This window comes from Amphibalanus amphitrite, unplaced genomic scaffold (genome assembly GCF_019059575.1).
Source record: "Amphibalanus amphitrite isolate SeventyFive unplaced genomic scaffold, NRLGWU_Aamphi_draft 000176F_arrow, whole genome shotgun sequence".
Taxonomy (NCBI): domain Eukaryota; kingdom Metazoa; phylum Arthropoda; class Thecostraca; order Balanomorpha; family Balanidae; genus Amphibalanus; species Amphibalanus amphitrite.
This window is the reverse complement of record NW_024881671.1, coordinates 543,479-558,435: the sequence shown is the minus strand read 5'-3', so window position 1 is coordinate 558,435 and position 14,957 is coordinate 543,479. Positions and strand designations below refer to the sequence as shown.

The 14,957-nt window shown below is 48.7% G+C and overlaps 1 protein-coding gene across 1 annotated transcript in view; it reads right to left on the bottom strand.

The window, feature by feature from the left end:
* Positions 1 to 7,715: 7,715 nt before the first annotated feature.
* Positions 7,716 to 14,957, bottom strand: part of LOC122383923 (ocellar opsin-like) — a 31,720-nt gene continuing 24,478 nt past the window's right edge. The window contains exons 6-10 of the mRNA XM_043370806.1: positions 12,321 to 12,498; positions 11,925 to 12,024; positions 11,636 to 11,769; positions 8,820 to 8,893; positions 7,716 to 8,383 (exon numbers count right to left, since the gene is read on the bottom strand). Of these exons, the coding sequence (XP_043226741.1) occupies positions 8,230 to 8,383; positions 8,820 to 8,893; positions 11,636 to 11,769; positions 11,925 to 12,024; positions 12,321 to 12,498 (640 nt within the window). The 3' untranslated portion in view covers positions 7,716 to 8,229. The remainder of the gene's footprint in view (positions 8,384 to 8,819; positions 8,894 to 11,635; positions 11,770 to 11,924; positions 12,025 to 12,320; positions 12,499 to 14,957) is intronic.

Sequence of the window (14,957 nt, the reverse complement as noted above, 5' to 3'; positions counted from 1 at the left end):
CGTCTTCTGGCGTTCATCAAGACAAGTCGGGCACATCAATTGCCAGGCTGCTGAGGCGCCACATCCCCGGGGCCGGATAGAAGACATCCTGCCGCTGCGCCAAGTTTCACGACGCAGGCAGCCAGGCGGATTACGTGGCATTCACCATTGCGTCTATGCATCAATTGGCCATAAAGACACTGGCACACAGCACAACACCCAGTTCAATTTCCAATAAGAGTATGTCTCTGTCTAGCAGAAGAGAGAACCACCCGACGCACACGACCTAGCACCCAATCACACTCTCTCGCTTCCCGCGCGGGCTGGCGTAAACAAAAAGATCGCAGCGCTCGGATCAAGGTTGTTGGTAAAGTATATCTAAATCCTTTTGAAATTAGACCTATTCAAATGACGTCATGGCAGTTCCGATTTAGATTTAGCTCGCTAGATCTCAAATATGTATGTAGAGGAAACGAGCACAGGAACTATTCAAATGACTGGTAAAACGTGTGTGAACCACAGTGTATTTAAATGTTTGCTTTTCGCATAGGTGTTGAAGGAACTGGAAGGCCGAAGGAACCTAGTAGATTTGTTGTTTATTTATTTATTTAAATATCCATTTGAGTAGGATTTCGGGTTTTTTGAAGTGCTCAGTTTTTGCAGCGAGCTTTTCCTGTTAGGGCCTGCGAGATACCCGCGGAAACACATATCTCTTCAGCATTGCGCGCCACACAGGAATGCGGCTGATTCACGTGCTTTTGTGAGCGAGGTGCTTCCCTCCGGGAGAAATTCGCCGGCCACCGGCCGGCCGACGGCTGGAAAATTCCACCGGCCGGCCCGGCGGCGGTGTGCAATGTGGGCAGGTGCTGCCACCTGTGCAGTCGTCCGGCCAGAGCCGCCGTGCGCGGTAGTTCCGCGTGCGGCCGCCAGAGGCATGTCGCCCCGCGCGTCGCTTCAAACCTGACGAATCTACAAAAAGTTTAATAACTTTAATAAGAGAGACGATAAAGCCACAATTCCAACGCTGAATGTTGGGCAAAAGCAAAGGGATCCAACACAACCATCTGTATTTACTGTATTTACCCTTTTCAGTCAGCGATAAGCCCCAGCAATCGCACCGCTGCAAAACTCGCAAGCTGTTCACCGTGCAGGGTATTGCATTATAACCACCCACCGGCTCTTTCAACGTAAGTGTAATCGCTTGATAGGTAGGACGCAACAAATAAGAGACAAGATAGATAGGTGAATTAATATACGAATTGGAATTAAACAAAACTCAAATTGCAAACAATTCATTGAAAACAAATCAAAACAAACTGCGACCAAGGGAAATTTGAAAAGTTTTTAACGACGTCTGATTTAAACGTCGGAAAGCAACAAGTTTCTTTGCGGTATTTAGGCAAGTAAATACCTTTGGCAGGTTTTCAGTACATTAGCAAGTTTTCAGTACATTACCAAGTAGCAGGTGATACAGCAAGCTGGCATGGCAGGTATTTTGGCAAGTTCAACAAGTTTTTCGCGAATATCTAAGCTTCTAGACGCCCGATCAACACGGGACAAACACCAATCGGTCCCAAATTTTCTCCTTAATCATTTTATGGCCAACGCGACGCGGTTTCGCGAATATCTAAGCTTCTAGACGCCCGATCAACACGGGACAAACACCAATCGGTCCCAAATTTTCTCCTTAATCATTTTATGGCCAACGCGACGCGGAGCGAGCCAAGATATCTTGTTTAAATATCCATTTGAGTAGGATTGCGGGTTTTTTGAAGCGCTGAGTTTTTGCAGCGAGCTTTTTCTCTTAGGGCTTGCGAGATACCCGCGGAAACACATATCTCTTCAGCATTGCGCGCCACACAGGAATGCGGCTGATTCACGTGCTTTTGTGAGCGAGGTGCTTCCCTCCGGGAGAAATTCGCCGTCCCCATATGCTTAACACAGAGCCGAGCGGCGGCTGACAGGTGGCCGGCTCTCGGGAGATCGGCAGCCGACACTCGAAAAATCGACAAGCCGCCGCTGAATGCGCGTGCGGCAGTGCTGAGCCGAGTCGTTCCCACGGTCTGAGGTACCCCCAGTTTGAAGATTCGGCTGTAGAATATGTAGTTTTAAATACGTAGTTTGACGTACATCTCGGAAAAGTGAGATACGGCCAGAAATGAGTGTGGGTCCCTCCGTTCTGAAGATTCTGATCGACGCCGATTGAAATAATTCGCCGTGCATATCTCGGCTTATTGACGACCGATTGACACGGGATCAACACCGATCGATACCAAATGGCTCTGTGGGGGGGGGGGAGTAGAGTGGCAAGTTTTCCTACCCGACGAACCCGGAATTATCCCGAGGGGGTAGGTGTGGGAGTAGAGTCGGGGGAACGGGGGGGGCGAGTGCAAGTACCAAGTACTTTCGCAAGTACCAAGTACCAAGTACTTATGGAAATACCAAGCAAATACCAAGTACTTTGGCAAATACCGAGTACTTATGCAAATACCAAGCAAGTACCAAGTACTTTGGCAAGTACCGAGTACTTTGGCAAGTACCAAGCAAGTACCAAGTACTTTTGCAAGTTCAGCAAGTTTTTCGCCAATATCGAAGCTTCTAGACGTCCGATCGTCACCGGAAAAACACCATTCGATCCCAAATTTTCTCCCGAATCTTTTTATGGCCAAAGCGACGCGGAGCGAGCCAAGATATCTTGTTTAAATATCCATTTGACTAGGATTTGGCGTTATTTGAAACGCTCAGTTTTTGCAGCGAGCTTTTCCTGTTAGGGCCTGCGAGATACCCGCGGAAACACATATCTCTTCAGCATTGCGCGCCACACAGGAATGCGGCTGATTCACGTGCTTTTGTGAGCGAGGTGCTTCCCTCCGGGAGAAATTCGCCGTCCCCATATGCTTAACACAGAGCCGAGCGGCGGCTGACAGGTGGCCGGCTCTCGGGAGATCGGCAGCCGACACTCGAAAAATCGACAACCCGCCGCTGAATGCGCGTGCGGCAGTGCTGAGCCGAGTCGTTCCCACGGTCTGAGGTACCCCCAGTTTGAAGATTCGGCCTTAGAATATGTAGTTTTAAATACGTAGTTTGACGTACATCTCGGAAAAGTGAGATACGGCCAGAAATGAGTGTGGGTCCCTCCGTTCTGAAGATTCTGATCGACGCCGATTGAAATAATTCGCCGTGCATATCTCGGCTTATTGACGACCGATTGACACGGGATAAACACCGATCGATACCAAATGGCTCTGTGTGTGTGGGGGGGGGGAGGGGGTAGAGTGGCAAGTTTTCCTACCCGACGAACCCGGAATTATCCCGAGGGGGTAGGTGTGGGAGTAGAGTCGGGGGAACGGGGGGGGCGAGTGCAAGTACCAAGTACTTTCGCAAGTACCAAGCAAGTACCAAGTACTTTTACAAGTACCAAGCAAGTACCAAGTACTTATGCAAATACCAAGCAAGTACCAAGTACTTTGGCAAATACCGAGTACTTATGCAAATACCAAGCGAGTACCAAGTACTTTGGCAAGTACCGAGTACTTTGGCAAGTACCAAGCAAGTACCAAGTACTTTTGCAAGTTCAACAAGTTTTTCGTGAATATCTAAGCTTCTAGACGTCCGATTAACACGGGACGAACACCAATCGATCCCAAATTTTCTCCCTCATACTTTGATTGCCAAAGCGACGCGGAGCGAGCCAAGATATCTTGTTTAATATACCATTTGAGTAGGATTGCGGGTTTTTTGAAGTGCTCAGTTTTTGCAGCGAGCTTTTTCTCTTAGGGCTTGCGAGATACCCGCGGAAACACATATCTCTTCAGCATTGCGCGCCACACAGGAATGCGGCTGATTCACGTGCTTTTGTGAGCGAGGTGCTTCCCTCCGGGAGAAATTCGCCGTCCCCATATGCTTAACACAGAGCCGAGCGGCGGCTGACAGGTGGCCGGCTCTCGGGAGATCGGCAGCCGACACTCGAAAAATCGACAAGCCGCCGCTGAATGCGCGTGCGGCAGTGCTGAGCCGAGTCGTTCCCACGGTCTGAGGTACCCCCAGTTTGAAGATTCGGCTGTAGAATATGTAGTTTTAAATACGTAGTTTGACGTACATCTCGGAAAAGTGAGATACGGCCAGAAATGAGTGTGGGTCCCTCCGTTCTGAAGATTCTGATCGACGCCGATTGAAATAATTCGCCGTGCATATCTCGGCTTATTGACGACCGATTGACACGGGATAAACACCGATCGATACCAAATGGCTCTGTGGGGGGGGGGGGGAAGTAGAGTGGCAAGTTTTCCTACCCGACGAACCCGGAATTATCCCGAGGGGGTAGGTGTGGGAGTAGAGTCGGGGGAACGGGGGGGGGGGGCGAGTGCAAGTACCAAGTACTTTCGCAAGTACCAAGCAAGTACCAAGTACTTTTACAAGTACCAAGCAAGTACCAAGTACTTATGGAAATACCAAGCAAGTACCAAGTACTTTGGCAAATACCGAGTACTTATGCAAATACCAAGCAAGTACCAAGTACTTTGGCAAGTACCGAGTACTTTGGCAAATACCAAGCAAGTACCAAGTACTTTTGCAAGTTCAGCAAGTTTTTCGCCAATATCGAAGCTTCTAGACGTCCGATCGTCACCGGAAAAACACCATTCGATCCCAAATTTTCTTCCGAATCTTTTTATGGCCAAAGCGACGCGGAGCGAGCCAAGATCTCTTGTTTAATTATCCATTTGAGTAGGATTGCGGGTTTTTTGAAGCGGTCAGTTTTTGCAGCGAGCTTTTTCTCTTAGGGCTTGCGAGATAGCCGCGGAACCACATATCTCTTAAGCATTGGCTTCAGACACAGGAATGCGGCTGATTCACGTGCGATTGTGAGTGAGGTACCCCCAGTTGGAAGATTCGGCTGTAGAATATGTAGTTTTAAATACGTAGTTTGACGTAGATCTCGGAAAGTGAGATACGGTCAGAAATGAGTGTGGGTACCTCCGTCCTGAAGATTCTGATCGGCGCCGATTGAAATAATTCGCGGTGCATATCTCGGCTTATTGACGACCGATTGACACGGGACAAACACCGATCGATACCAAATGGCTCTGGGGGGGGGGGGGGGGGAGTAGAGTGGCAAGTTTTCCTACCCGACGAACCCGGAATTATCCCGAGGGGGTAAGGGTGGGAGTAGAATCGGGGGAACGGGGGGGGGGGGCGAGTGCAAGTACCAAGTACTTTCGCAAGTACCAAGCAAGTACCAAGTACTTTTACAAGTACCAAGCAAGTACCAAGTACTTATACAAATACCAAGCAAGTACCAAGTACTTTGGCAAATACCGAGTACTTATGCAAATACCAAGCAAGTACCAAGTACTTTGGCAAGTACCGAGTACTTTGGCAAGTACCGAGTACTTTGGCAAGTACCAAGCAAGTACCAAGTACTTTTGCAAATTCAGCAAGTTTTTCGCCAATATCGAAGCTTCTAGACGTCCGATCGTCACCGGAAAAACACCATTCGATCCCAAATTTTCTCCCGAATCTTTTTATGGCCAAAGCGACGCGGAGCGAGCGCAAGATATCTTGTATAACTATTCTATTTGCGTCGGTTTGCGGGTTTTTTGAAACGCTCAGTTTTTGCAGCGAGCTTTTTCTCTTAGGGCCTGCGAGATAGCCGCGGAACCACATATCTCTTAAGCATTGGCCTCAGACACAGGAATGCGGCCGATTCACGTGACAAACTCGATGGCGGTCCCTCCATCCCGGAGAAATTCGCCGTCACTATATGCTTAACACAGAGCCGAGCGGCGGCTGACAGGTGGCCGGCTCGCGGGAGATCGGCAGCCGACACTCGAAAAATCGACAGCCCGCCGCTGAATGCACGAGCGAAAATGAGCGAGGTACCGCCGTTCCGGAGATCCAGGCACTGCAGCCGGCGGCCGGCCGGGGTCGCCGTAAATGCCCAGTCGGGGCAGGTGCTGCCACCTGTGCAGTCGTCCGGCCAGAGCCGCCGTGCGCGGTAGGTCCGCGTGCGGCCGCCAGAGGGATATCGTCACGCGCGTCGCTTCAAACCTTACGAATCTACAAAAAGTTAGCTAACTTTAATAAGAGAGACGGTAAAGCCACAATTCCAACGCTGAATGTTGGGCAAAAGCAAAGGGATCCAACACAGCCATCTGTATTTACTGTATTTACCCTTTTCAGTCAGCAATAAGCCCCAGCAATCGCACCGCTGTAAAACTCGCAAGCTGTTCACCGTGCAGGGTATTGCATTATAACCATCCACCGACTGATTACTTACAGGTATAACCGCAAGATAGGTAGGACGCGAAGAGCAAGTGGGGAACAACAGGTAGGTAGGTGAATCGCATTTCACATAGCTAGGATGCACTTCTAATAGGTAGGTAAATCAGTTCAATTTGCAAGTAAATCATTGATAATTCAAAAAAGGATTCTGAGACCAAATTATTGATCGTCGTATGATTTAAACGTCAAAAAGTTACAAGTTTTTCGCGGTATTTAGGCAAGTAAATACCAAGTATTTTAGAACAAGTTCTTTGCGGTATTTAGGCAAGTAAATACCAAGTACTTTGGCAGGTTTTCAGCACATTAGCAAGTTTTCAGTACATTAACAAGTAGCAGGTGATACAGCAAGCTGGCAGGTATTCTGGCAAGTTTAACAAGTTTTTCGCGAATATCTAAGCTTCTAGACGTCCAATCAACACGGGACGAACACCAATCGGTCCCAAATTTTCTCCTTAATCATTTTATGGCCAACGCGACGCGTAGCGAGCCAAGATATCTTGTCAACTGCAGCGATTTGCATGCGTAATCAGAGATAAAAATGAGCGTCCTAAGGATGGCAGGGCTGTTGCGAAGGGCCGCTCTATCCCATTTAGGTACGAGCCTGATGATCGGAAGGTGGTGCACATTCGTCGCCTTTGACGTAATGACTGGGTCAGCTTTTCCAGGGGGAGGGGGGAGGGTCAGCCATATCCCAGCTAGGTCAGGTGGATACGCGCAGACACCGTTCTTCGTTAGGTCTATTGTGCAAGCTCACCACCTGAATTCCCCGACCGAAGGCTGGCGTCGGTTTTTCAAAGTTTGTTTTAACCTTCGCCGGCCAAGGGGGAGGCGGGTGCCCCCCCCCCCACATGGGTTTTTCGTGGTAGCTCCGAGCACGCTGGCGATAGAGAAGCTGAAACTTGGCATTCCTGACCCTTGATTCAAGCCGGATCTTGTGACACCAACCGCATTTTAGGTTCAGGTTGACCGTTCCGTGCTTCCATCGGCAGCTCCCTTGGAGCAGCACCGCTGCTCCCGAGGGAGCGCACCCCGTGGCCGGGTACAGAGAGTGCTTGGGGGGCTGGTCGGCCTGTCCTTTCGGACGGGCTCAGCCCCGGCGACTCTCTAGGGTGTCTGCCCAGACCAATGTCTCCCCTAATTCCTATCATCCTTCCGGCTCTGCAATGGTCTTGTCAGACCGAAAGGGCCTAACCCAACAAAACAAACAAAAGGTTCAGGTCAGGTCACTGACCTATGACGGCGTAAGTGAAAGTATATCGGCGTAAGTAAAGTATATGAAGCATAAGTGTTATGAAAGACCTTCGAATGCCCTTAGGAAATAATGGTTGTCCAAAAGTTACCTACCTTTCTATTATCTTTCTACTTAGTACTTATCTCTATCTACTTTCTGTTACCTAAAGAACTATATACTTCTACTCTTATCTACTTAATTTCCCCGTTTTACCAAAAAAAGCTGTTTTATTCCACGAGAAGTATTTATTGAGATTGGAAACCATTCAGAATCTCAAGAAAATTCTTGCCTACATACATTTAACACAGTTTGCAACAGAGCTATGAGTTATGCAATATTGTTAGCAGTCAGCACACAATCGTCTATCCCCCTTCTCTAGGAAGACACACTATACAATTAAAATCTGTCATTGACACTTCACTAGCGTTCACATCAGCATCTCAAACATCCGAGCGATTCTGAACCGGTCATCATTTTTGGAGCGCCTGACACCGGCGCCGGCCATCCTGAGGACTCTCTGACACCGTTCATTTGAGCGACTGACACTGGGGGCAACCTTTTCATGCTTTTTGACACCGATTTCATCCACCTTTGCCGTTCCAAGCAGTCACCCGTCACTCGGATGAGCCATCCAACCACAACCGTCCTTCAGAGCACGCAGCCGACAGCAGTCTCCTCGGCGATACGCTGCCGGCAGGGGTGAGCTGCCCCGCTGCCGGTTCGCGGACGCAGCCCGCTCAGAAGAAGATCTCGGCGTTGACGATGCGCCGCGGTGTGGTCGGGTGGGACGCGTTGGACGGGCCGCAGGACGTGGACTGGCACAGGCGGCCGCGCCGAATTGTCACTGACGAGCGGCGCATCACGCGCAGCTCCAGACCAGAGCCCGAGTCCCTGCAGCGACACAGTCACAGGTCAACTGCGGTGATACAGTTCTGCTGTGGTGACAGAAAATCAGCTGTGGTCACAGTCATAAGTCAGCTGTGGGGACAGACGCGTTTTTTACACGCTCTTTGGTTACAGCACGAAGAAAGCCGAGTAGGCGACATCTGATACACTGTTGATTCAACGTGAGGAAAAACAGGCGATATTGGTCCACTGTGGCAGCATACGCTGTCTATATTGGGCCTCTGTATTGACACACTCTCGTAATTAGTTTACTTGGTGTCATGGGCAGGCGCTCAGCCCATTTTGGCGGCCGATATTCATGAAAACATATAATGCTCGCGATTGATCTCGCTGGTCTGTGGTGTCAGTGGATGGCCCGCTGAACGGACTGTCGTGCGCTCCATTCGCGGCACACGGCCTCACCCATGGTTACTAGTCTCACCGGCTGCACTCGGACTGCGAGGCACAGGCGGGGCTCCAGCCGCGAGACCACTGCTTGTACTTCTTCTTCAGTACCTGGCCACAGGAAGAAAAACTGGCATCAAAGGCACAAGACCATCGGCTTATAATACTAGATAACAGGTCAATTACAAACAGTCAAACAACAATAACTTTTATGATGATTATGATTGGGTTTGGCGGCGTGCCCAAGAACTTTTATATAATAAATTTTAAGTATTATAGACAGCTGGCGAGTCAAATTTGTGCCGTACGTAAGTTATGTCGGAAACAGAACAATCCTGTACAGCATTAGGAGCCATTAACGTTCGCCCGTTGGGGGGGGGGGGCAACATGCCCCTCCCCCTGTGTTTTTTCCTGAACACAAGAAAACGGCGGCCAATTCTCAGCACCCTCCCGGGCATCAATTTGACTCCTTCGCACAAATTTCAAGTCTTAGGTCACCTTGCGCCCGGAGTTAATGAGATCAAACTGAGATCATGTTCGAGCAAAAATGAGCTAAAATCATGAAATCTTGAAACGCTCACAAAAGCTACAGTCAACGAGCAATTTCAAAGTTCTTTATTTGGTGGTGCAGAGAAAAGACGGCGCTACAAAACTGCTATCTCGGGTTTTCAAAATTTTGTGATTTTGACCCTCAGAATAAAAAGTATGTTTTTATATAACAGCAAAAATGCCAAAAGTTTTTCGAATTTCGGAAAAACGGAATATATCTGATAGTCCCTGCCCTCTTCTATTTACATACCAAATTTTAGATCGATATCTCCTTTTTTGGCCAAGTTATAGCGAAAGACTTCAAAATTGATGACGTCAAATTTTCAAGCTCAATTTCTAGCAATTCTAGACCACGCAGCGAAAAACAAAGACAACCACTGAACTCCCCGTGACGAGCTGCATCGAATCGATACCCATTCAATGCAAGAATAACGACTTTGAACTTTGACCTAATTTGACCTGACCTTGACTTGACCTTCACCAGAACATAACCTTAACTGGCCCATAAGGTTTTCTGACCCTCATAATCGCATTTGTCATGTAAAATGGACCATAAAACCTGTATCACACGACACCTGCGTATTGTGACCCTCATTGAGCTGACCTTGTGACCTGACCTGATATTAGTGGCCTCAAATAGCAAAATATGTGTTTGCCAAATCGATTATTTTCAATAATATGCCTTTTTACTCGACATTTCTTGAACTGCCTGCAAATGGTGAAAATTCGACATTTGACCTGACCTGTGACGTCATCGGATTAACCGAGGTCAATGAAATTTGGTAACAAATAACAAGGTTTGGATATCCCCTGTTGGGGATATCCAATACCGTTCACTGCTTGTCGCTATGTTGCGTGGTTCTCGAGATTTCAAGGAGGGGGGGGGGGCAAAATGCCCCCCCCCCAACGGGGCGCGTTGCTCGGCAGACCCCAACGGGGCGCGGGTTGTGCCGTTATTTTGGTAGGCAGCAGTAATCATACAGACGTCATATTGAATCAATGCATGGGTGTGAATATAAGCAACATAGGATTGTGTCTCTTTCAGACACTAGGTACTTCGGATCAACCCTCGGCGGCCGCCCAGGAGGGGGGGGGGGGGTCGCCCCTCCGCATAGGGATTTTTTCACGATAGCTCTGAACACGCCGGCGATGGAGCTGAAACTAGGCATACCTGACCTTTGTTTCAAGCAGGATCTTGTGACACCAACCGCATTTTCATATCAGAGGCCAGTGTTATCAACAGAAAAGTGGCCGTCTGCCGTTTTTTTTCTTGTTTGCCTTATGACCGCTTCACATACGGAACGTAAACGGTTAAGCCCTATCCGCTTACGTGCCCATCGCGTTTACGCGCCCATCGCGTATGTGAAAAGGTCTTTGGCAAAAAAATTCCGGCAGGCGGCTATTGGTAAAACTGATAAAACTGTTGGTAAAACTGGCCTCAGGTCAGGTCACTGACCTATGACGTCATACGTGAGCCACTGCACGGCCCTCAAATGTCACAACTTCACAACGCCCCCAGTGTCAGAGGAACTTTCCGAGGGAGATGAAACTTACATGACCTAGTATCCTCCAGAGGTCTCCCAACTTGTATAACTTGTATATCTCGGAATTTTCCTAAAGGTCACATTAGGTCAGGTCGGTCACGTGACCTCACTATTATAAGTCAATCGGGAAAAATGAAACTGCTATTTCGGCGCCGGCAACGATCTCAAACTATCTCAAGCACACGGAATCGTGATTTCATGCATTTCTTGCAAGGTTCGATAGTTTACTTTTGCATTGTTGACCTTATGTTTACACAATCCAGCCAAGGGAGAGTCTCGAACACTGAACGCACGGTAAAACCACAATTAACGTAACTTAACAACACAAAAGCAATCACCAAAGCAATGGCCATCGATAATAAATCCCACGCTAGAATTGTCCAGGCATGGCGCTGATTATGTTTAGATCTGCGCTTTTTTTGTATGCTGAGCGGCGACGGGTTTGTTCCGATGGTTTGAGTTCGATACCCAGTCCCCGTATTATCTAGTCAGCGAGCTCGTTTTTGGATGCATCGTCATATTCTCCCCCCCCCGCACACATTTCATCAATTGATAGCATGAAAACTCAACCATATTCGCGACAGAGTTCCTTAAATTTCTTATCCCTTTTTTAATAGAGGAGTCAACGCTGATAATCCGCAAAAACATGGACAACAAACTGATCTCGTACTCTCAAGTCACGTGCAAAGGGCCTGGAACGACGGCTGATGGCCCTACTGGGTGACGCCGCGGCTGGGTGACACCCCCGGCTGGCTCTCACCTTGCGGAACTTGTTGTGCGCGAACACGTAGATGATGGGGTTGTAGACGGCCGACGCCTTGGCGAAAACGGCGGACGCCAGAGACACAAATGGAGTCAGCCGGGGACTGCCGGTCATCCCGAGGATCACCGCCACTGAAATCACAGCACGGGTCACGTGGCAATCACCGCCACTGACTACACCGTGCAGGTCACGTTATAGGCTGACAGTCACTACCACTGAAATGACAGCACGGATCGCGTGACAACCCGAGCAGACCGCTGGTCGCGGTCGGGCGCCGGACACTGACCGGTGTAGGGCGTCCAGGAGAGGCACCAGGCGGTCACCAGCAGCACGATGGTGCGGCTCAGCTGGGTCTCCCTCCGCTTCACCAGGCTCTCCCGCACCGTCTGTAACGGACCACCGGCATCGGTCACCGACAATCCGACTCACCCACAGTGGCGGATTGGCGATATCAGAAACTACAACTGTCCGGCGCCTGGACGGTCTGTATTAATGGCATCGGCCCCGTGTGTCCATAACAGTACGACCTGTCGGTATTTGACATGTGACGTGATTCGTACCTGTATGGCCTGGCCTGTCGGTATTTGGTGCGTGTCTCGTACCTGTATGGCCTGTTGGTATTCGGTGTGTCAGTGTGACTCATACCTGTGTGGCCTGTCAGCATTTAGTGTAAGGCTCGTACCTGTATGGCCTGTCCGTATTTGGTGTGCACGGCGATGTCGGGCATCCTGCCGAGCAGCCGGTAGATGGTGCAGTAGCAGACGGCGATCACCACTAGGGGCGCCACGTAGCACAGCACCACCGACAGGCCGATGTAGGCGCGCGACACCGCGTCACCCGACACGTAGTCGAACGTGCAGCTGAAAAAAGGTAAATATTCCGCCAGGTGAGGATGGTGTAGCTTTTACCCACGTTATAAGAATCTGTCGAGTAGCATAGGTAACGAGGATGGCAACAACATGGTTATTGGTTATGTTCGTAATTCTATTTGCTTCTGCACTTCGATGCAACTGCTGGGGTTCACGCAGCGGGTGAAAATAATGCCATTGACAATAATTTCAGCAACATAGTTGAGTGCGATCATTACAAAACATACCTATAAGTTTTTTTTTTTCGTCCTTTGATTAGTGAAACTGACATAAGCACGAATAAACGCTAGGTGTTACCTTAAGAACTGACCTGTCATCATTTTTTTCGAAGAGATACGTCATTCAGCGACATGCTTTTCTTCAACGTCGACGAGTGTGATTCAAAGGCACGTTTTATTCGCCAGGCTCTGATTTATCTCGCCCAATATGAAAAGGATGAAAGATCCAATGTAGTTCCAGACGCGTATTCGTTCTGAGCACAGACATTTTCGGGGATTGGGCTCGGCTCTGGCCTAGAAAGTGATCGCCCTCTGTCGAACCAGAATGGTCTGATCCGAGTGTTTTTTATAGCGGCATATTCGGTGCTGAACACCAAGCCATTCAGGGCTGCAGGCTGCCGGCTGCGACACATTTGAGATTCCCGGCCCCATCTCACCCTGGCCTGGTGTTGAGCTGGGTTACAGGACAATTTGCCGAACTGCTTGTTGCCGAATGCTTATTCGCCGAATGTCAATATGTCGAATGCATTTTGCCGACGTGTCTTTTTGCCGACGTGTCAAAAGAGCGAAGTGCTAAAAGTCGAAATGCAATTTGCCGACATGCCTTTTTGCCGACGTGCAATAAGTCGAAAATGTCAATTTGCCGAAATGTCAATTTGCCGAAAAGTCAATTAGTCGAAATGTCAATTCGCCGAAATGCTAATTTGCCGAAATGCTAATTAGTCGAAATGTCAATTTGCCGAAATGTCAATTTGCCGAAAAGTCAATTAGTCGAAATGTCAATTCGCCGAAATGCTAATTTGCCGAAATGCTAATTAGTCGAAACGTAAATTTGCCGAAGTGTCAATTAGTCGAAATGTCAATTTACCGAAAAGTCAATTAGTCGAAATGTCAATTTGCCGAAATGCCAATTAGCCGAAATTAACCTAACCTAACCTATCCTAACCTAACCTAACCTAACCTGACCCGTAAGTATTAACTTTAGGACCGACTCGCTTTTCAAAGGCAAAGAAACCCACTTACATGTCACCAAAGTAAAAGAAAACATAACCAAACCTTACCTAACCCGACCTACTGATTTTTGCCTACCCGTGGATAAGGAAGAAGATACTCACATGAATAGATTGCAGACAATGATAAGTCAATTATTTTTAGGTTAAGTGGTTGTGCATCAGGCTTCAGGCCGAAGGCCTGAAGCCAGATACACAACAATTTAACCCTCACCGGACCTATTGGTTTTCTACATACGCGCCGGCCGAGGTGGTAATTGCTGAAAGGCGATTTGCCGAATGTCATTTTGCCGATGTGCTTTTTGCCGACGTGTCAAAAAGTCGAAATGCCATTTGCCGACATGCCTTTTTGCCGAAATGCCTATTTGCCGAAATGCTTATTAGTCGCTTCGCCCCTGGTGGAGCTGGCGCGTCGCGGAAATAACGAGCGTGTGCGCCGTTACGAGACGCAGAGATTGATACCCGATTTTAAGGTCCTACGTCAACCGGTGACCTCTGAGGTCAGGTCAAGTGCCCCAAGGTACGGTTCAGTTTTTGGCGAATAACTTCGCTACAAAGGGCCGCAGGGCCGCGATTTTGGCAGCATCGTGTTTGCCTTGCTTAGGGGCGTCAAATGATATAATTTTTGTTTGGGTCAGGTCAACTTAGGGTGTTGACCTCAGGTCAGGGTCAGGTCAGCACCCCCAGGTCATGAAGTTGGTGGAAAGAGGTCATGTTGCATATCATTCGATTCGGCAGGTCTTCCTGAGCCCATTGGTGGCTTTTCCGACTCGCTAGCTCAATTTGATCGGGAGCTATTGAAGAAAAACTAATATGACCTTGATGACGTCATAAATGACGTCACGCAAGGTCAACATTGCAAAAGTTACGCATCTAACCTTGCAAGGAAGGCGTCAAATCACGATTCTGCGTGCTTGAGATAGTCAGAGCTCGTTCCCGGCGCCAGAATATCAGTTTTCATTTTTCTTCTTGACTTATAATGGTGAGGTCACGGAAATGACCTGACCTCAAATAACCTTTCGGAAAATCTGAGATATACAAGCTGTGAGACTTGTAATGGATATTAGGTCCTGCATGTTTCATTTCCCTGTGAAAGCTCCTCTGGCCGTGAGGGTGTTGCGAAGTTGCGACATCTGAAGACCGTGCAGAGGTTCACTTATGACGTCATTGGTCGGTGACCTGACCTTACCCGAAAATGCGGTTGGTGTAAAAAGATCCGGCT